The following is a 21760-nucleotide window of genomic DNA, read 5'->3' as shown; positions in this document are numbered from 1 at the left end:
GACCAAAAAAATAAAATCCAAGTGAATTATTCATACAAAAATCTAAATATTTTAATTATATTCGGCATTGTAATTGGGTTCCACCTTTTTTTGTTGTTGATTAATTGGGTTCCACTAAAAAGTTGTATGAAATGGTAAAAATAATAGAAGAAACTATAATAAAATTCATTTTGTATATATATATTTAACTAATTGGGCTCCATAAATTCGTCAAGCCTTTTTGCATAGTAAAGAGACTTTGGGCCGTTATTAGAGGCCTTAATCAGATACTTCCCGGGTCGGGTAAGATCCTCCTATACGGGTCGAATTTAGGGTAGATATTTTTAATTTATTTTTTAATTGTTTGACATGTGAGAAACAGAGACAACCCAGAAAAAAAAAACAGAGGCTTAAGAAAGCAAGGGTTTTTAAGCGAGGGTTTAAGGCGGCTTCGTCGTGTACGCTTCACTCACCATTTGTTTTTATTTTCTTCCGTCTATGAAACTCTTCCCAATTTGCCATTTTTCTTTGCTCATGCGATCGAATTTATTCAATCTCGAGTTGGTTATTGTTCTGGTTTATCGATTTTACTCAATTTTTAAGTTCGATTGATGTCCAGTGCTCAAACCCCACTGTTCTTGGCAAATCAGACTAAGGTATTCGATCACTTGATTCCATTGCATAAACCCTTTATTTCTTCTCCAAACCCAGTTTCCCAATCCTTCCCCATGTGGAGAAACATTGCTAAACAAGCAATTTCGAGGTCAGCTGCTAGATTAAACGTCAGTTCCCAAACTCGTGGCCTTCTTGTGTCTTCTCCGGAGTCTATTTTCTCGAAAAATTTGAGCTTTCGGTTTCCGGTCTTGGGATCACCATGTCACGGAAAGGGTTTTCGTTGTTTAAGTGGGATCACGAGGCGAGAGGAGTTTTCCAAGAGCGAGAGGTGCCTTAGTGGGACTTTGGCTAGAGGGTACACGAGTGTAGCCGAAGAGGAGGTCTTATCAACAGATGTTGAGGAAGAGCCTGAGGTAGATGAATTGTTGAAGGAGATGAAGAAAGAGAAGAAGAGAGAAAGTCATCGTTCGTGGCGGATGAAGAAGCAAGACCAATTTGGAATGGGTCGTACCAAGTTCCAGAATTTATGGAGAAGACAAGTTAAGATCGAGACTGAAGAATGGGAAAGAGCTGCTGCAGAGTACATGGAGCTTTTGACAGATATGTGTGAGCAAAAGCTTGCGCCTAATCTGCCTTATGTGAAGTCTTTATTTCTGGGTTGGTTCGAACCATTAAGAGATGCAATTGCTAAAGACCAGGAGTTGTATAGATTAGGGAAGAGCAAAGCAACTTATGCACATTACCTTGATCAGTTGCCTGCCGACAAGATATCTGTTATTACAATGCACAAGTTGATGGGGCATTTGATGACTGGTGGTGATAACGGTTGTGTTAAGGTTGTTCATGCTGCGTGTACAGTAGGCGATGCCATTGAACAAGAGGTTGGGTAGCTTCATCTTGATCTGGTTTCTACTTTGTTTATATAATTATATCATATCATCTGCCGGTAATTTTCTTGGTTTGCCGGTATAGTGGGAAATTTGATCTCTTAAACTGTTTCCCTCACTAGTGAACCTAAACCATTGAGGATTAAACTCTATGTATACCATAGCTGGATACTGGAACTGTTAGCCTGATCTTAAAGCAAAACCGATTGCTTTAATATGTGGAACATGATATTGATAAAATATTCACTATTTGTGAATGGAACTCCTTCATTTTAGCATGTTACAGTTGTAATTAATCATATAAAAACAACCTTTATATGGAGGTGTGAAGTAATATTTTCTCTTGTATTATTAGCCTTTAGGGTTCCTTGATTGTCTTGATCTTCTCTATGGTGTTTTGGATGGTTTGTATTCTAATGGTGTTGTTTTTCTCTATGTGAATTGATAGATAAGAATATGCACATTCTTGGATAAGAAGAAAAAAGGGGATGACAATGAGGAGAGTGGGGGAGTTGAAAATGAAACTTCTATGAAGGAACAAGATAAGTTAAGAAAAAAGGTCAATGAGTTGATAAAGAAACAGAAGTTGTCAGCAGTTAGAAAGATCTTGCAGTCACATGACTATACGAAACCATGGATCGCAGATGTTAGGGCTAAGGTCTGTTTATGCTTGGCTGCAAAATTGTTGGAGAGGTAGAAAGATTATGTTGGCTGCATAAGTTGCTAATATTTTGATATTTTCTAATATATATTCCAGGTTGGAAGTCGTCTAATAGAGTTACTCGTAAGAACAGCTTATATACAGTCTCCAGCTGATCAGCAGGATAATGATCTGCCTGATGTCCGACCTGCATTTGTGCATACCTTCAAGGTAGCGAAAGGAAGCATGTGAGAAATTTCGGTCTATGACTTTCAACTAGGCTTATCTTCTTGCCCTGAATGTCATAGGCTCATATTCCAGTCTTTCTTGTACAACAGGAATTCTGGGAGAAAATATGGTGTAATCGAGTGTGACCCTTTGGTCCGCAAAGGCTTGGAAAAAAGTGTAGGTGATCTATTCGCGTTTTGTTTGTTATCAGAACAAATTTAACCCAAAATCGACAAAAATAGTGTTGACTCTTTTTCAGAGCTCGGAGTCATTTATTATGGTCATTTTGTCGAATGTTATATCTAAAGAGGGTTTGACTTGGGTAGCCCCTGTAAATTAGATTAAATATTTCTGGGATTTGAAGACTAAGGTATAACTGAGACATCTAATCTATATATTGTTGGAAATGTGAATGTCGCTTTTTTCTTTGTGGTGCAGGGGAGATATGCAGTGATGCCATACATGCCAATGCTGGTTCCTCCTCTCAAATGGTCGGGGTAAATGAGCTTTCTTTGCTGTATACTTACCCCAAATGATTAAATAATTGCATTGCATGGTATCTCAAACATAAATTCCAAAATGAATTCAGTATGATTAAAAATGTACATTCTTTTGTGGCCAGCTTAGTTACTCAGAGAAGACAGAAACCTTAAAGCTTATCTATCTAAGTTTAAGAGAAAGGAAATTTAGATTTGTATAGCTTCGAGAACTGTCAACATTTCTTCATAAGATGCTTGTAATACTTTACTTTTGGTGAAACTTATGTAAGTCATTTCACTTTTATTTTGTGTTTCGCAGATATGACAAAGGTGCTTACTTGTTCTTGACGTCTTATATAATGAAAACTCATGGAGCCAAGCAACAAAGAGAGGCACTTAAGAGCGCACCTAAAGGACAACTACAACCAGTCTTTGAGGTAGAAGATTAATGTTTCTTCACGTGCGTTATGTGGGAATCAGTTACAGTTTTAATTTCTGTAAATATATTATGGACATTTTTAGGCCCTGGATACGCTTGGAAGTACTAAATGGAGAGTAAATAAGCGAGTCTTAACGGTTGTAGATAGGATATGGAGCAGTGGCGGATGTGTTGCTGATATGGTGGATCGGAGTGATGTGAGTTACTCCATGTGTTACTTTGATCTTATAATGGCTACTGTTTTTCATCTGTACAACAGTTTGACATTAGTTATTGTTGGCGCAGACATATTTTCTATCCCTTGTGCATCACGAGGCCTCTTTAATTCTTTAATTTCAAACTGCAGGTTCCTTTACCAGAAAAGCCGGATACTGAAGATGAGGGCATTCTTAAGAAATGGAAGTGGGAAGTCAAATCTGCTAAAAAGGTGAACAGCGAGAGACATTCTCAGCGATGTGACACAGAACTCAAGCTTTCGGTGAGCTTTATCCGCCTTGTTATTAAAGTAATGTGCCAGTTTGAGAGTTCTGTTCATAACTGTTTAAATGTGAGCAGGTAGCACGGAAAATGAAAGATGAGGAAGCTTTTTACTATCCCCACAATATGGACTTCCGGGGTCGTGCATATCCCATGCCCCCACACTTAAATCATCTTGGCTCTGATTTGTGTCGGGGTGTTTTGGAGTTTGCTGAGGGAAGGCCTATGGGAATTTCAGGCTTACGCTGGCTGAAGATACACTTAGCAAACTTGTATGCTGGTGGTGTAGATAAGTTATCACTTGATGGACGGCTAGCTTTCACTGAAAATCACTTGGATGACATATTTGATTCGGCAGACAGACCACTTGAAGGAAGCAGATGGTGGCTGCAGGCTGAAGACCCATTTCAGTGCTTGGCTGTCTGCATAAGTCTGACTGAAGCTCTGAGAAGCCCATCCCCAGAGACAGTTCTGTCACATATTCCTATACATCAGGTACTTTCTGGTAGAAGTTGCCACTTTGGCATCTTCTCCTGAAGGCTTCAATTTTTTTTTGACTTTACGTTGTAGTTTCTCGTTCAATCTGTGTGTTTCTTCAAATGAACTTCCCTTCCTTCACTTTGGTTCTGGCCAGGATGGTTCCTGCAATGGTTTACAGCATTATGCCGCTCTTGGGAGAGACACAGTAATTCTCTTGTTTTTAATCTTCTATGGTTCTTTTTGTTGGCTGCTTGTCATCTTTCTTTACTGATTATGGTTTTATAAGATGATTATCAGTTAGGAGCAGAAGCTGTTAATCTAGTTGCAGGTGAGAAGCCGGCAGATGTTTATTCAGGAATAGCTACCAGGTAAGCTCTGCATCTACTGCTTAAAGCTAACTTAAGTTTAATCGAGTAAATAAATGTCCATTCAAAATTTCATATGCATATACCTGCAGGGTTCTTGATATTATGCGCCGAGATGCAGACAGAGATCCTGAAGTTTTTCCAGAGGCATTGCGTGCAAGAAAATTACTTAACCAGGTCCGTATGAAATTCTTTTCATTCTTTTTCCATTGTCCTAACCTTGTGTTTCTCGGTTTCCGCTTCCGTGCTTGCATAGTGGAGTAGAAATCTCATACATTACATCCTCAAAAAACATTGTTAAATCACCAATAAATTTTAATGAACCGTTCTAATGTATATGTAGTAGTATTGGCATGTGAGCAAGTTGCCTGATATCTGTTTTGTTTGGGTACATTGTTTACTCATTCACATAACTGGTCAGCTGATACAACTTGTTGACGGTTGTTCAAAATCTGTAGGTGGATCGTAAGCTTGTAAAGCAGACGGTTATGACATCAGTCTATGGTGTCACCTACATTGGCGCTCGGGATCAAATAAAGAGAAGGTTGAAGGAACGAAGTGATTTTGGTGATGAAAAAGAAGTTTTTGGGGCTGCTTGCTATGCAGCAAAGGTATATTAGCAACAGATAAAGCACTGGCACTAGAAAATCTTAATTTGGCAATTTCCTTCATCTAATCTTCAAAGAACGCGTGTGCTTTAACAAATGATTAATTACTACTTTCTAGTTCTCATGTACGTTGGAAACTTCTCAAAAGTAAAAATGCTATGAGGGGATAATCTTTTGTTTTGTTATGTTTGGGGCAGGTAACATTAGCTGCTATAGATGAGATGTTTCAAGCTGCACGCGCCATCATGCGTTGGTTTGGTGAATGTGCGAAGGTGTGTAGACTTTTTTCCAGCGTCAATTAAATATGCTTTTGGACTTTTAATAATCCTTAATAATTTTCATGAGCAGATTATTGCTTCAGAAAATGAAACAGTTCGATGGACAACCCCATTGGGTCTTCCTGTTGTACAACCTTACCACCAAATGGGAACAAAACTCGTAAGTCTTCCTAAAAGTTATCACTGACACCATTACTCTCGTCTGTTGAATCTGAATGTGACTGTTTTCACTTTCTATCAAAATGAATGCAGGTAAAGACATCCCTCCAGACCCTATCGCTTCAGCATGAAACTGATCAGGTCTGCTTCCACTTTACCTTGGTTTTACATAGAAACAAAAGATAAGTAAGGAAACAGAGTACGATGCAGAGGCCTATTCCTAAAAGAGTTTCGTGGGCTTTTGTAGGTCATTGTGAGGCGACAAAGGACAGCTTTTCCTCCAAATTTTATTCACTCCCTGGATGGGTCTCATATGATGATGACTGCGGTTGCCTGTAAAAGAGCAGGCGTGTGTTTTGCAGGTTCTGTCCTTTTTTTCACAAGTTAAATCTTTTGGACCTCCATCTTCTTCTTAACCTTGGTCTTTGTGTCAATTAACACATGGCATGTAAAAATTATTCTAACAGGAGTTCATGACTCTTTTTGGACGCATGCGTGTGATGTGGATAAACTAAACATAATACTACGGGAAAAGTTTGTTGAGCTGTATTCACAACCGATACTAGAGAATGTAAGTGTCATATGTTCAAATGGTTCAGTATATATGGCATGTAGAAGACTGCTTCATGAACTGAGTTTGTTTTTTGTTCCCTTTTTAACAGTTGCTGGAGAGCTTTGAGCAATCGTTTCCTCATTTAGACTTTCCTCCTCTGCCAGAACGAGGAGATTTGGATTTAAAAGTGGTGTTAGATTCACCTTATTTCTTCAACTGATAAAGAAAGTAATGTCTTCCACTAAGATTCTCAGACATCTCTGAAGCTCTCAAGAAACAATATTCTTTCAGAACATAGTATCAACCCCAAGGCTTGAGCTGTACGTGTTAGATGGACGAGAAGAAAGACAAACTTCTTGCAAGGGCCAGAACAAAAGAAAAGCTGCTGGGTTTTGTATACAGAGACGCAGACAGAGAGAAGGAGTAGAAGAAATCCTTTGAATTTACTTGTGCTGACGAAGCTTAATGAAACCTCCTGAGATGAGAGTTGTAGCTTCTGATCTGAGAGAAATCCCGGTTTGGGAGTACCGGAAGTTGGTTAGAAACTATTTGATGTCATGTGTAAACCCGTCGGTACACTGTAGAATAGCAAGAACTGTACCACAAGCCTTGACTGGTGTTCACTATACGAAATGGATTACTACTATTAACTGAGAAACTGAATTGGTGGAAGCCATTTTTTCACAGAAAATATAGATTGAAAATATATATGTAACACGTCTGTTTTTTTTTTTGTTTTTTTTCCCATAAGTGTAATATATTGTATTAAACAAACCAAACATACAAAATGGACTTCAAAAGCCCGATTACAGATGTTAACAAGATCTATCAGACCCAAAAGAGAAATGTCGATGCAAGAAGAAAACTTCAATTTGACTCCATCCTTAAGAACGTGTCAACAACATAACACGTGTTAGATGAGTAACCAAAGTATTCCGATAACATCCTTCGCCGTCAGAGCAACAATTCCGGTAAAAGATCACCACCGATAATAAAATCGGACATGTATTTTCTTGGAATTTTAGCTGGAAAAACTAATCGAAGCTCCACAAAGAAATAACAGCTTAAGGCTATGGTAATAAACGTCGGAAACCACTTCATTTCTTCAACACAAATTGCAAATCTCTAAAATCAAAATCTGTAATCATCAGCTCAACGGAAACGTACCGGCTCATAAGCATTAAAGCGACAAATCGCTTAAACCAATTTTGCCAACACATCCACAGACTTATTAAAAGAAAATGGGTTGGCTGATTTTCGAGCCATAAACTATTTCGATTCTCAGTTTTCACCTTCGGACTTTTGGATCCTTAAATTTCCACCATCAACTTTCATATTCCTAAAATTACATCATCTACTTTCGGATTCATGCTTAAACATACATTTCCAATTGAACCATTCATTTAACCGAGATTAACCACAAATCCGCGTTTACTGTACCGCGATTGCGATTAACCCGACTAATACTCAGACCTGTTAAGAAAACGACGTCGTTTTCATTTCGTTTAACTCATCAAAAAGAGAAAGAAAACGACGTCGTTTTCATTCTTCTTCTTCTGCAAAATCGATTTAGTCGATTAGGGTTCTTCATTCGACAATTTTATAAGAAAATGAGCACCAACAGCTACTACTCATCCGCTTCCAGTTCAGGATTTCGTGTCTGTCCTCCTGGTGTCCCCTCGAAATGTTGGTGTGGAGAAGAGATCATTACATTCACATCGAAAACAAAGGAGAATCCATACCGGAGATTCTACCGTTGTGCGATAGCAATGAAGGTACACCTTTCGATTTTGTGATATATTTGATTGATTGAAGGAGTAAATGATTGGAAATTCTGTTTTATAGAGAGAAAATGAAGAGCACTTGTTCAAATGGGTTGATGAAGCTCTCTTGGACGAAATTAAGATGGTAAATGAGAAGTGTAAGAGAGTTGCAGAGAATATTAGTGACCTCAGAATGAACGTGATGGTTAATATGGAGCTCCTTAATAAAAACGCTAAGCAGATGGAGGAAGAGCTGATTAAGAAGATGGAGGGTGAACTCTTGACCATGAAGGAGAATGTGGAAGAGCTAGGTAGGACATGTCATGGCAAAGTCAGCTTTGAAGACTGTAGGGGTTGCTGTTGTGATTGTTGCATCTATTGTATGGCTTTGGGGAAGAGTGTAGGTGTTGTTGAGGTTTTGGAGTGAAATTGTAGTATTGGATTAGTCTCTGTTTTGAAGCTTGTAGGGGTTTGGCTATGTTTGTCTTTGTTTTGGATTGTGTAAGTGTCGAGATTAAACGATGGAGGGTTTGTGAATCTATCTATGTTATGTCTTATGTGTCTTTGTCTAATGTGAATCGATGCATAACATAAGAATAGATAAGAATCCATACAAAAGAGGGATAAAGAACATCCAAAACATTAACCGAATAATACATCATCCTACAAAGCCTCAAGAGGATAAAGAACATCCTAAACATTAACCGAATAATACATCATCCAAAATAGACAAAAGAGGATGAAGATTGTTAAGATTGTTCCAAAATAGACAAAAGAGGATTGAGAACTAGAACTAGTCCAACTGGTCCGATTGATCCCATTGACTGCTTCTCTGAGTGAGTGTGATTGTATCAGCTCCATGTGTTGTTTCTTGGAGCTCCATTGTAGGCTGAGATGTTCCAGCCTCCTAAAACAGAAACAACATTCAAACATGAGCACCAAAATGGCTAACCAAACAGCAGCCTAAAACAGAAACAAACCTTAATCTCTTGATTCTTCTTCTTGACAGCACTAATAATCCCCTGTCAAATACAAACACATTAGCATCTATAAAGCACTATCATCTATACATAATTAAACAATTAGACATAAGATAATACTAACCTTGCAACGATCTGATATGACCACATAGCCACTGCCATCCTTTAGTTCCAAGTCATGCTTCAGCTGATTCAAAAACCAGAGCCAATTGTCTGCATTCTTAGACTGAACAGTTGCCCACGCCACTGGATAGATTTGGTTGTTCGCATCATGAGCTATAGCAGTGAACAGACATCCCTTAACCGCATGCTTCAAAAACGTTCCATCTATCCCAATGAGAGGCCTACAGAAGTAAAACACATTCTTCATTGCTCCAAGACAAACATAAATCCGGTTGAAGACATCATTCTCGTTTGCATCCCTAATGGTATCAACAATTGCAGTTGATCCTTTGTTTGTACTCAAGATTTCTGCCACATAGCCTCGAAGGTGTGCAAACTGTTGGGCATATTCTTCTTTCAGCCACTTAAGAGCTAGAAGTCTTCCATCTTGCACTTGTCCAATAGTACTAACTAGCTTCCATTGCTCCTTGATATGCCTCTGAATGTCAAGAGGCATGAAATTAGGCTGCAACCTTAGCTTATCCATAAACAATCTACCAATCACTTTCCTCTTCAACAGCTTGCATTTTCCATTAGAAGTACAAGAATGATCCAGACATTTGGTCTTCAAAACCCACAATTGCCTCTCGTGAGAGTATGAGGCATAGACATACCATTCACACTCCTTCCTTTGAGCACATCTAAAGCTAATTTTATCCTTTTCCCACCTATTTTGTTTAGCATTTATCCTATGCTTCATTGCATAATGCAAGACAACCTCTTTGAATTCAAAACCAGTGAAGAATGTTCTGCCTATAGCTAACCTATCATCCGAAGCTAACCTAATCTTCTTATCTCTAGTGATCACATGATCTTCTTCTTCATTATTACTTTCTGGTATTTCGTTCCTTCTAATCTTTAACTCATCATACCACATAGCTACTGCTTCCTCTATCTCGAACTCAAACCTCTCGGCCAAATCTTCTTCCGGCTCATCCTTCTTCTGTTTTCTCTTCTTCTTTTGACCTTCTTCAGCCTCTTCCTCCTTTCTTTTCTCTTCTCTCGTCCTCTTCTTTTGACTTTCATCTCTGTCTCCATCGTCTTCTAGATTGACGTCTCCATCAGACGCTATGTCACCATCGTCTTCTCTATTCTCCTCTCCATCAGATTCTCTGTCTCCATCTATCCCAACGTCGTCTCCCTCAACTCCGGTGGCTTCGTCCTCCTCGACTCCGCTATCACCACTATCACTTCCATCGTCGGCTTCAATGTCACTCTCTGGAGGTTCGAAATCGGGGTCATCTGGATCGCTTTGGTAAATCAATCCTTCCTCCCACCAATTCTTCATTTCTCCCTATTCGAAACCCAAATCGAAACCCAATAATTCGAATCGAAGAAGAAAACTCCAAATCCCCTTTTGTCTTTCTCTCTCAAGAACCCTAATTTCACAGTGTCGAGATTAAAGAAGAACGACCAAATCGATTTGAGAGTTAAAGAAGAATGAAAACGACGTCGTTTTCTTTCTCTTTTTGATGAGTTAAACGAAATGAAAACGACGTCGTTTTCTTAATGGGTCTGGGTATTAGTCGGGTTAATCGCAATCGCGGTACAGTAAACGCAGATTTGTTGTTAATCCCGGTTAAATGAATGGTTCAATTGAAAATGTATGTTTAAGCATGAATTCGAAAGTAGATGATGTAATTTTGAGGAATATGAAAGTTGATGGTGGAAATTTAAGGGCCCAAAAGTCTGGGAGTGAAAGCTGAGAATCGAAATAGTTTATACCTCAAAAATCAGCCAATCCAAAGAAAATAAGCATGGTAATTAATAGTCTTGTAAATTTTTTGTCAATTATGCGAAATGAAAAAACAAAAAATCTATATAGCTTCTCTAATTTACTTTCGAGACGTTGACAAAAATATAATTAGTTTCAGACAAAAGATCCCGAGATTGATACTATACTGTACTACTTGTTGTATTTTGTTTGTTTTATTTAATTGAATCTACCTTAAATGTTGTTAGTTAACAAATGATTTTTATTAAACATCTTAACGTTAAACACTTTTCAGAAAAAAAAAAGAAACAAAAAAAATATATTGAAAACAAAAACAAATAAGAAAAGAGGAACGAGGAAGCTCGTCGTCGATCAAAGAAATTTCTTAGCGATTCTCTTGCCGGATCGACGAACTAAACCCTAGAATGATTTCGTGATTCGTGGTGCTCTCCTTTGGTATTTCTCATTATTTCTGGGAAAATTTCACGAGATTCAGTCTCGTATTCTGTTCGATTCGGGTCTATAAATCTTATTGTTGAATTTTTCTTAATTTAATTTAGAGGACATTTCGCTTTTGAGGATCTATTCTTGCTGAACGTGATGAAGTCTGGGAGTGCTGCGAAATTGATAGTAGAAGCGCTTCTTCAGCGTTTCCTGCCTCTCGCAAGACGACGAATCGAGACAGCTCAGGCTCAGGTTCCTCTCCTTCTCAATAAGCCTTTTTTTTTTTTTTTAACACACATTTGAATCCATATAGAGTCAGGTAGTTTAAGTTTTCAGTGCTCTAAGGAGTTGGTATCTGCAAATTAGATAGTTTCATTCTCAGTAGTTGAAACTTAGTCTTGAGTACGGTTTACTGGAAGTATTACATTGAATTGGAAATGCCGCTGTTCCGACTGTAGCTTACTGACTAGTATACGTATTTGTTCTTAAATAGCTCTTTGGTAGTGATGTGGTTCTTGGTATGATGTTTGCAGGATGGACAGTACCTTCGTCCATCAGATCCTGCTTATGAGCAGGTGTTGGATTCATTGGCTATGATTGCCCGTCATACACCTGTTCCTCTTTTAGAAGCTCTTCTTAGATGGAGGGAAAGGTGGGTATATTGTTATTTCTCTCTCTTAACAATTAGATGGTATCTGACTCTTGTCTGTATGAAATACGTCTAGAAGACCTTGTCTCCCACGAGGCTATTATTTCTACATCTTGCATTATTTTTAGGTTTGAGTCATTGATCTTCTATGTTTCAGTGTTTCTTTTGGACTCTTTGGTGCATTATCATAATTCTTATGTGGATTATCACTTTTTCTTCGTATAGGTGAATTTATTGACTAGATGTTATCTATGATTGGGTGAAGCCACTTCTCTAGACCATTACTAATATTGTGTTTGTTTGTGGCTTGCAGTGAATCACCTAAAGGTGCAAATGATGCCTCGACTTTCCAGAGAAAGGTATTTTCTTTCGACTCTTCATAGGAACAATTCCTCGGGGTTTTGGTAACTATGTACACTAGATCCAACTGACCAGACTGTTTTACTCTTACTTCTCTGTTTCTTAGTACTCTTACCTCCATTTATGAACCCTAATATTTTAATGGCTTATTTAATCAATTTTCGATATTGGTTTTCAACTTTCTAAAATATGGTTTTACATTACTGGAATCAGTTGGCTGTTGAGTGCATCTTCTGCTCAGCTTGCATTCGCTTTGTGGAGTGTTGCCCGCAGGAAGGGCTCACTGGTTTGTTAGTCTCTCTTTTTAGATTCTTTTCAACAAAATGTGGTTACTGCCTTGCTAAAAGAAGAACATCTCTCGTGAATGGCAGAGAAGCTATGGTCTGGACTTGAGAACTTTGTTTTTGATTGGCTAATCAACGCTGACAGGTAGTGATTTCAGAATCTGGAACGGTTGAATTTTATATGATTCGCTAAACACTTCTTTTATCCTTTGGCATTCCTTTTTCGAGTTGTAAAAACCTGAATTTCTAAGTTCTGGGTGCTTCTCCGTTACAGGGTTGTTAGCCAAGTGGAATACCCATCGCTGGTCGATTTGAGGGGTCTCCTTCTTGACTTGGTTGCTCAACTCCTGGGTGCACTGTCCCGTATTAGGTAATTCATTTTGTAAGTTATCAATCCTCCAAGCATGCTAAAGTATAAATGAAAAGAATATGTGGACTTCCATTCACAAGTTTAGTTGGCAGAAAAGAATTTGTGAAAGTGATGATCTATTTTAAGCCACAACCACTCTTATCCATTTATTTAATTTTCACTAACAGATTCAGCTCTGTCACGGAGAGGTTTTTCATGGAACTCAATACTCGCCGGATTGATACAAGCGTTGCAAGAAGTGAAACTCTCAGCATCATTAATGGGATGCGTTACTTGAAGCTTGGGGTATGTCTCAGATATCTTAGAAAAGGCAGGCTTCAGAAAGTGAACGTGACAGTATGTTTATTTACAGGTTAAGAGTGAGGGTGGGCTGAATGCGTCTGCCTCCTTTGTAGCAAAAGCAAACCCTCTTATCCGGGATATACACAAACGTAAAAGTGAGCTTTATCATGCGCTTTGCAATATGCTCTCTAACATCTTGGCGCCACTTTCCGATGGTGGCAAAAGCCAGTGGCCTCCTTCAGTTGCAGAACCTGCACTGACACTCTGGTATGAGGCTGTTGGACGCATCAGAGTGCAGCTAATCCAGTGGATGGAGAAACAGAGTAAACATCTTGGTGTACGTCAATCTGATTTAGTATCACTTTTGTATGCCTACCTTGTGATTACAGTCCTTAACATGTATAATTGGATGAATAGGTTGGCTATCCGCTTGTGAGTCTTCTTCTCTGTCTCGGTGACCCGCTTATATTTCATCATAATTTAAGCTCTCACATGGAACAACTGTACAAGCTTCTGAGAGTAAGTTTGCCTGTATTCGTAATTTAAATTAAGTAAGAATGCATGGAACCAATTATCACGTCCCAAACCCTGATGTGCAGTTGTAACTGCAGCAGCTTATTTTTTTTCAAGTATGTTGAGCACCTGTGACTTCATTGTTCTTTTTCAAGCTTGTTCTTGGTCATTATAGAGAATTTTGCGCCTTATATGCAGGATAAGAACCATCGCTACATGGCACTTGATTGTCTTCACCGGGTGTTGAGGTTTTATTTGAGTGTCTATGCTTCGTCCCAGCCACCAAATCGTATATGGGATTACTTGGATAGTGTGACATCACAATTGCTAACAGTTCTGAGAAAAGGAATGCTCACTCAGGATGTCCAGCAAGATAAACTCGTTGAGTTCTGTGTGACCATAGCTGAACATAACCTTGACTTTGCTATGAATCACATGTTACTAGAACTGTTAAAGCAAGATAGTCCAAGCGAAGCAAAGATTATTGGTCTCCGTGCTTTACTTGCCCTTGTTATGTCGCCTTCAAGCCAGTATGTTGGGTTGGAGATATTTAAGGGTAACCCGTTAACCTGAATTAGGTTGTTAGTAGGTCTCAATAAGCTTTTCCTTTCATACACTTAACTTTTCTTAGTGTTCACTTAATAGGTCATGGGATAGGCCATTACATACCAAAGGTGAAAGCAGCAATTGAGTCAATTTTAAGATCCTGCCACAGGACCTACAGTCAAGCTCTTCTAACATCATCGAGGACTACAATCGGTAAACTTAGTTTTACGCAAAAAGCTTAGTCTGATTTACATGGTTTTGTGAGGAGGTTAAGAAATCTTTATATGTTGTGTGTATTTAAGTGTGATATTATTTTTGATTTTCTACCTAGGATCCCCTGGCTGTTACTTTCCGAAAACACTTTTCGCTAACCTTCATGTTATATGCAGATGCTGTGAATAAAGAAAAGTCTCAAGGATCTCTCTTCCAGTCAGTGCTGAAGTGCATACCTTATCTGATTGAGGAAGTTGGCCGGAGTGATAAGATCACGGAAATAATACCTCAGCATGGTATAAGTATTGATCCTGGAGTTCGAGTGGAAGCAGTGCAAGTCCTGAACCGGATTGTTAGATACCTTCCTCATCGTCGTTTTGCAGTCATGAGAGGAATGGCAAACTTCATCTTAAAGCTTCCTGATGAATTCCCACTCCTCATTCAAGCATCACTAGGACGTCTGTTGGAACTCATGCGTTTCTGGAGGGCTTGTTTAGTAGATGACAGACAAGATACTGATGCTGAAGAAGAAAACAAAACAGCAAAGGGAAATGATAGGTTCAAGAAATTATCTTTTCATCAAGCAGCAGATGCAATTGAGTTTCGCGCTTCTGATATTGATGCTGTTGGGCTAATATTTCTTAGTTCAGTCGACAGTCAGATTCGGCACACTGCCCTAGAATTATTACGATGTGTACGTGCTTTGAGAAATGATATTCGGGATCTCATGATTCAAGAGCACCCAGACCATGTTATGAAATTTGAAGCTGAACCCATATACATGATCGATGTCTTGGAAGAACATGGGGTAAGTAGCTTCTGTGTAGATCTCACCATTTCAGAGGCTTTTTAGCCTTTTGGTTGATTATGGTTTAAAACCGTCTGGCTTTATAGAAAATTAAGATTTGTATCCTTTATTTCTTTCACATAATAGGATGATATTGTTCAAAGTTGCTATTGGGATTCTGCCCGTCCTTTTGATTTAAGACGAGATTCCGATGCCATTCCTTCTGATGTGACTCTTCAATCCATTATCTTTGAGAGCCTTGATAAAAACAAATGGGGTCGATGTCTCAGCGAGCTTGTTAAATATGCTGCTGAGCTCTGCCCACGCTCTGTTCAAGAAGCCAAGTAAGTATATTTCTTAGCTGCATTATCTTTAGTGTGTTTGCTCCAAGTATATTTTCCTAACTACATCATCCTTGGTGTGTTTTCTTGAGTCTTCTCTGACCGTCAACGCTGTCCTACCAGTCTATAAAGATTAAAAAAGTAAAGTAGGCTTTATGGATCAACAATCCTTCAGTAAAATTCATGCCCTAGTATAACGTGCAAATAAATTTCACTTTACTGTGGGAATTTTAAAATTTAGGAAGAATTTTTTTGTCTCATTTTATTGCCATAACTCTTTTGCTATTCTTAATAACATGAAGGAAACTAAAGTGCCCTTTTCATTTCCAGGTCTGAAATTATGCACCGCCTGGCCCATATTACACCTGTTGAGTTTGGTGGAAAGGCAAACCAGTCACAAGATACAGATAACAAACTGGATCAATGGCTTCTGTATGCTATGTTTGTGTGTTCGTGTCCACCTGATGGCAAAGATGCGGGTAGCATTGCATCAACCAGAGACATGTACCACCTTATTTTCCCTTATCTTAGATTTGGGTCAGAGACCCACAACGTAAGTTGTTTTTGTGTCTCTGCATTTTTAGTCTGAAGTTGGTAGTTTTGTCAGTCTTTTAAACCTACTTGTCTTGTTAGGTTAATGTGGTTTTGGTTGAATTTTTTCTCCTAGATAAGTTTTTACAATCTTTACGTTATACTTCCTTGCATGTAGCATGCTGCAACTATGGCTCTCGGGCGCTCTCATTTGGAAGCATGTGAAATTATGTTTAGCGAGCTTGCATCTTTCATGGAGGAGATTTCATCAGAGACAGAGACGAAGCCAAAGTGGAAGGTATATACTTGTCAAATTGTAAAACAATGTAGAATACTTTCTTTCAGAATTATACCTGGAAATCCTACAGCATTCACTATGCTGCTGGGCTGCACAGATTTACGGTTGTACTCATTATCACTATAGATTCATTACAAAACTTACCTAAGCAAATGAATAAAAAAAGGGGAGAACAAGTAAGGGAAATCTCATGGATGAAAAGTACTAGAAGTCATTGCCATTATTTGTACCTCTATGTGTCTTTATTGAGCTTCATTTTGAATCATTAGAGTTGAGGGAACGGAAGTATCCAGTATTTTCTCACACATGGGCTGCTACGGATGTCGAATTACTAAGTTTTTCCCTGAATATGAAATTAATGACCGTTGGATTCCTCTTCACCATTTTTGTTACATTGATTTACAGCTGGGTGATTAATATTGAGACTTGACGCTAAAACGATGTGTTCCTATGATATGAATGCAGATCCAAAAAGGAGGTCGAAGAGAGGACCTCCGTGTTCATGTCTCTAATATATATCGAACAGTGTCTGAGAATGTCTGGCCTGGAATGCTTGCTCGTAAACCAGTTTTCCGCCTCCATTATCTGCGGTTCATTGAAGATTCAACAAGACAAATATCGTTGGCACCTCATGAAAGCTTTCAGGACATGCAGCCTCTGCGATATGCACTTGCGTCTGTTTTAAGATTCCTTGCCCCTGAATTTGTTGAATCAAAATCAGAGAAGTTTGATGTTAGAAGTAGGAAACGTCTATTCGATCTGCTTCTTTCCTGGTCCGATGACACTGGAAATACGTGGGGACAGGATGGTGTTAGTGATTATCGCCGTGAAGTAGAGCGCTATAAGACCTCACAGCATAACCGGTCCAAAGATTCTGTAGACAAGATTTCTTTTGACAAGGAACTGAATGAGCAAATTGAAGCCATCCAGTGGGCCTCATTGAATGCAATGGCTTCCCTTCTTTATGGACCGTGTTTTGATGACAATGCAAGAAAAATGAGCGGCCGTGTGATATCTTGGATAAATAGTTTGTTCATTGAGCCTGCTCCCAGGGTCCCTTTTGGTTACTCGCCTGCTGATCCAAGAACTCCATCTTACTCCAAATACACGGGAGAAGGTGGACGAGGGACAACAGGTCGTGATAGGCATAGAGGTGGTCATCAACGTGTTGCGTTGGCAAAATTGGCCCTGAAGAATCTTCTACTTACAAACTTGGATCTCTTTCCTGCCTGCATTGATCAGGTAATGTTCTATCTGACTGAATGCATGGAAGTTGTGTTTAATTATACTGTCGTCTTGGTAATTACTAGGTCAGATGTTTGATAAATCTTGACCAATGATGACAACTTATCCATGCAGTGATGGTTCCGTATCAGATAGTTTTGTTTTATTAGCTCCAGTTTAAGCATCTGAATTCTCTTAATAAGCTTTTTTCACTTCTATGCTTTGCTCATCTGTTTGACTACATCCTTGATTAGACTCTTCTAAACTGCATGACCTAATTCATCTGTACTTTTCCCAGTGTTACTACTCTGATGCGGCTATAGCTGATGGGTACTTCAGTGTGTTGGCTGAGGTTTACATGCGACAAGAAATACCAAAATGTGAAATCCAGAGGCTCTTAAGTCTAATTCTCTACAAGGTAGTCGATCCATCTAGACAAATTCGCGATGATGCTCTTCAAATGCTTGAGACACTTTCTATGCGTGAGTGGGCTGAGGATGGTATAGAAGGTTCAGGAGGCTATAGAGCAGCAGTTGTAGGTAATCTTCCAGATTCATATCAACAGTTCCAATACAAGCTCTCCTGCAAACTCGCCAAGGATCATCCGGAGTTAAGCCAGCTGCTTTGTGAAGAAATTATGCAGCGTCAGCTTGATGCTGTTGATATAATTGCTCAGCATCAGGTCTTGACCTGTATGGCTCCATGGATTGAGAACCTTAATTTCTGGAAACTCAAGGATTCGGGTTGGAGTGAAAGATTACTAAAAAGTCTTTACTATGTGACATGGCGACACGGGGATCAATTCCCTGATGAAATTGAAAAACTTTGGAGTACCATTGCTAGTAAGCCCAGAAACATCAGCCCTGTATTGGATTTCTTGATCACAAAGGGAATTGAGGACTGTGATTCAAATGCATCTGCCGAAATAACTGGTGCATTTGCTACATATTTTTCAGTTGCTAAGCGTGTAAGTTTGTACCTCGCACGAATATGTCCTCAGCGTACTATTGATCACCTGGTTTACCAACTGTCACAGCGGATGCTGGAAGACAGTATTGAACCCATTGGTTATAGTGCAAACCGGGGTGATTCCAATGGAAACTTTGTGCTGGAGTTCTCTCAGGGACCTGCCACAGCACCTCAAGTTGTTTCAGTTGCAGACAGCCAACCACATATGTCACCACTTCTTGTCAGAGGCTCCCTTGATGGTCCCCTTAGGAATACAAGTGGAAGCCTAAGCTGGAGAACAGCAGGGATGACTGGGCGAAGTGCTTCTGGGCCTTTAAGTCCAATGCCTCCTGAGTTGAATATTGTTCCTGTAGCTACTGGTCGTTCTGGTCAGCTCCTGCCATCATTGGTGAATGCATCAGGACCTTTAATGGGAGTTCGTAGCTCTACAGGAAGTTTGAGGAGTCGCCATGTCTCACGTGATAGCGGAGATTACCTCATAGATACACCAAATTCTGGAGAAGATGTGTTGCATTCAGGGATCGCAATGCACGGCGTCAATGCAAAGGAACTTCAATCAGCCTTGCAGGGACATCAACAGCACTCACTCACTCATGCTGACATAGCTCTGATTCTTCTTGCAGAAATCGCATATGAGAATGATGAAGATTTTAGGGAACATCTGCCTTTGCTCTTCCACGTCACTTTTGTTTCGATGGATAGCTCTGAAGACATTGTGCTAGAGCATTGTCAACATTTACTTGTGAATTTATTGTACTCACTAGCGGGTCGGCATTTGGAGCTATATGAGGTGGAAAACAGCGATGGAGAGAACAAACAACAGGTTGTGAGTTTAATTAAGTATGTGCAATCAAAACGAGGAAGCATGATGTGGGAGAATGAAGATCCAACGGTTGTGAGAACAGATCTTCCTAGTGCCGCTCTTTTGTCTGCACTTGTTCAGAGTATGGTTGATGCTATATTCTTCCAAGGAGATCTTCGAGAAACTTGGGGAACTGAAGCTCTCAAATGGGCTATGGAATGCACGTCAAGACATCTAGCATGTCGGTCACACCAAATATACCGTGCGCTACGCCCAAGTGTGACAAGTGATGCATGTGTCTCCCTTCTACGCTGTCTTCATCGATGTCTTAGCAATCCCATTCCTCCAGTTTTGGGTTTTATTATGGAAATCCTTCTGACGCTACAGGTCATGGTAGAGAACATGGAGCCAGAGAAAGTCATACTCTACCCACAGCTCTTCTGGGGCTGTGTCGCCATGATGCACACAGACTTCGTCCATGTCTATTGCCAGGTTCTTGAGCTCTTCTCCCGTATTATTGACCGGCTATCATTTCGTGACAAAACAACTGAAAATGTACTCTTGTCAAGTATGCCTCGGGATGAATTCAACACTAATGATTTGGGGGAATTCCAAAGGTCAGAATCTAGAGGGTACGAGATGCCGCCGTCAAGTGGAACTCTTCCAAAGTTCGAAGGTGTACAACCTCTTGTCCTCAAAGGACTGATGTCTACTGTTAGCCACGAGTTCTCTATTGAGGTCCTATCAAGGATTACAGTGCCTTCATGTGACTCTATATTTGGCGATGCTGAGACAAGACTCCTTATGCATATCACAGGTCTACTTCCTTGGCTTTGCTTGCAGCTGACCCAAGACCAAGTCATGGTTTCTGCGTTACCACTCCAGCAGCAATATCAAAAGGCATGTTCTGTGGCATCTAACATTGCTGTCTGGTGTCGGGCAAAATCACTCGATGAATTAGCGACTGTTTTTGTCGCATATGCTCGTGGCGAGATTAAAAGAGTTGAAAATCTCCTTGCATGTGTCTCTCCTCTGCTCTGCAACAAATGGTTCCCGAAACACTCAGCTTTAGCTTTCGGTCACTTGTTAAGACTGCTAAAAAAAGGACCAGTGGATTACCAACGAGTCATATTACTTATGCTCAAGGCATTGCTCCAACACACTCCCATGGATGCTTCGCAGAGTCCCCACATGTACACAATTGTTTCACAGCTAGTCGAAAGCACTCTGTGTTGGGAGGCATTGAGTGTTCTCGAAGCTCTTCTTCAGAGCTGCAGCCCGGTACAAGGGGGCACCGGTGGATCCCACCCTCAGGATTCGAGTTACTCTGAAAACGGGACTGATGAGAAAACGCTTGTACCTCAGACTTCATTTAAAGCCCGAAGCGGACCTCTTCAGTACGCAATGATGGCTGCAACAATGTCGCAACCTTTCCCTCTTGGTGCAGCTGCGGCAGAGTCAGGGATACCTCCGAGAGATGTGGCTTTACAGAACACAAGGCTAATGTTGGGTCGGGTTCTTGATAATTGCGCTCTAGGAAGAAGAGATTACAGAAGATTGGTACCTTTTGTCACAACGATCGCAAACATGTAACATTTTCAGTAAAGTTTTGAATTTATTTTTGGTAATTTGTATGCTTTCCAGAAGTTTTAAAGAAGCAATGTGTCTGTGTGTGAATAGTTTGGTGTCGTAGCAACTAACTTGTATGATCGCGGTTAGTAGAGTCCAATGTATTCCAGACATGTAAGAAGGAAAGTTTTATTTGTTACTTTATTATGATCAGAGTTTTTTTCTGTGAAATTGTGAAAACATAAAGAACTAATAGATAGTGAAGTCAACCAAAATCGTGAATTGTAATGTGCACGTATAGTCGTGAATTGTAATCGTGAATTGTAATGTACAATTACATCCTCGATTTTGTACATTAGAGTCGTCGAATGAATACTCTCTTTATAAGTGCTAAAGTTTTATAAAGAGAGTATTATACAGCATGAAACTGCCTCTCCTACAACATCCTAACACTCTCTACGTAATCCGGAAAAACCATTGCTCTTATAAAAGGAAACTTGAACGCTGCGGATGCTTCAACCTTAGTGCGTCTAAAACTATTCGTGTCGGGATTGCAATGGGAGACATAAATCTCATAATTATAGTGTGGTGATGCAAAATAAACTCACACGTATGAGTAGTGTAGCCTATGAGGCGTAGATTAACAAATGAATTCTTCCAAGCTGGTTCAATACTGAAAGTTAATTTCTTCAAGCATTCATGTTTTTCAGAATCCTGATCTATAACCCACACAACATATGTATATGAAGTAGTTTCCGTTGGTATGGCTAGT

The 21760-nt window shown here is 39.6% G+C and overlaps 4 protein-coding genes across 5 annotated transcripts; 3 read left to right on the top strand and 1 right to left on the bottom strand.

Moving 5' to 3' along the window:
* The first annotated feature begins 358 nt into the window (after nt 1-358).
* On the top strand, nt 359-7439 carry AT5G15700 (DNA/RNA polymerases superfamily protein). 2 transcript variants are annotated; one of them, NM_001203389.1, is made up of 20 exons: nt 360-1475; nt 1930-2139; nt 2239-2369; nt 2460-2526; nt 2788-2846; nt 3148-3265; nt 3351-3464; nt 3614-3745; nt 3823-4239; nt 4379-4429; nt 4522-4592; nt 4682-4766; nt 5048-5200; nt 5395-5469; nt 5546-5635; nt 5728-5775; nt 5882-5996; nt 6102-6205; nt 6297-6377; nt 6479-6900. In NM_001203389.1, exons 1-20 carry the CDS (start codon nt 591-593, stop codon nt 6626-6628), a joined length of 3156 nt encoding a protein of 1051 aa, NP_001190318.1. In that variant the 5' UTR covers nt 360-590; the 3' UTR covers nt 6629-6900. The 2 variants fall into 2 exon arrangements, with proteins under 2 accessions (NP_197074.1, NP_001190318.1); NM_121574.3 differs by having other exon boundaries at nt 359-1475; nt 6297-7439.
* A 283-nt stretch (nt 7440-7722) lies between these two features.
* On the top strand, nt 7723-8377 carry AT5G15690 (zinc ion binding protein; the record flags this gene model as incomplete). The annotated part of the gene is made up of 2 exons (NM_121573.2): nt 7723-7962; nt 8033-8377. Exons 1-2 carry the CDS (start codon nt 7798-7800, stop codon nt 8375-8377), a joined length of 510 nt encoding a protein of 169 aa, NP_197073.1. The 5' UTR covers nt 7723-7797.
* Nucleotides 8378-8743: 366 nt separating this feature from the next.
* Nucleotides 8744-10380, bottom strand: AT5G15685 (mutator transposase MUDRA protein; the record flags this gene model as incomplete). Its single annotated transcript, NM_001343416.1, has 3 exons — nt 8744-8857; nt 8931-8972; nt 9055-10380. The coding sequence occupies 3 exons, from the start codon at nt 10378-10380 to the stop codon at nt 8744-8746; spliced, it is 1482 nt and encodes a 493-aa protein (NP_001330731.1).
* A 714-nt stretch (nt 10381-11094) lies between these two features.
* On the top strand, nt 11095-21284 carry AT5G15680 (ARM repeat superfamily protein). Its single transcript, NM_121572.5, has 18 exons — nt 11095-11262; nt 11367-11502; nt 11784-11902; nt 12213-12258; nt 12473-12545; nt 12631-12688; nt 12818-12913; nt 13081-13198; nt 13266-13532; nt 13613-13714; nt 13907-14264; nt 14354-14467; nt 14644-15275; nt 15402-15598; nt 15926-16148; nt 16305-16424; nt 16890-17666; nt 17947-21284. Exons 2-18 carry the CDS (start codon nt 11407-11409, stop codon nt 21010-21012), a joined length of 6462 nt encoding a protein of 2153 aa, NP_197072.3. The 5' UTR covers nt 11095-11262; nt 11367-11406; the 3' UTR covers nt 21013-21284.
* Nucleotides 21285-21760: the final 476 nt, after the last annotated feature.

This window comes from Arabidopsis thaliana, chromosome 5 (genome assembly GCF_000001735.4).
Source record: "Arabidopsis thaliana chromosome 5, partial sequence".
NCBI classification, from domain to species: Eukaryota; Viridiplantae; Streptophyta; class Magnoliopsida; order Brassicales; family Brassicaceae; genus Arabidopsis; species Arabidopsis thaliana.
The sequence above is the reverse complement of the archived record's forward strand: the minus strand, read 5'-3'. Positions and strand labels throughout refer to the sequence as shown.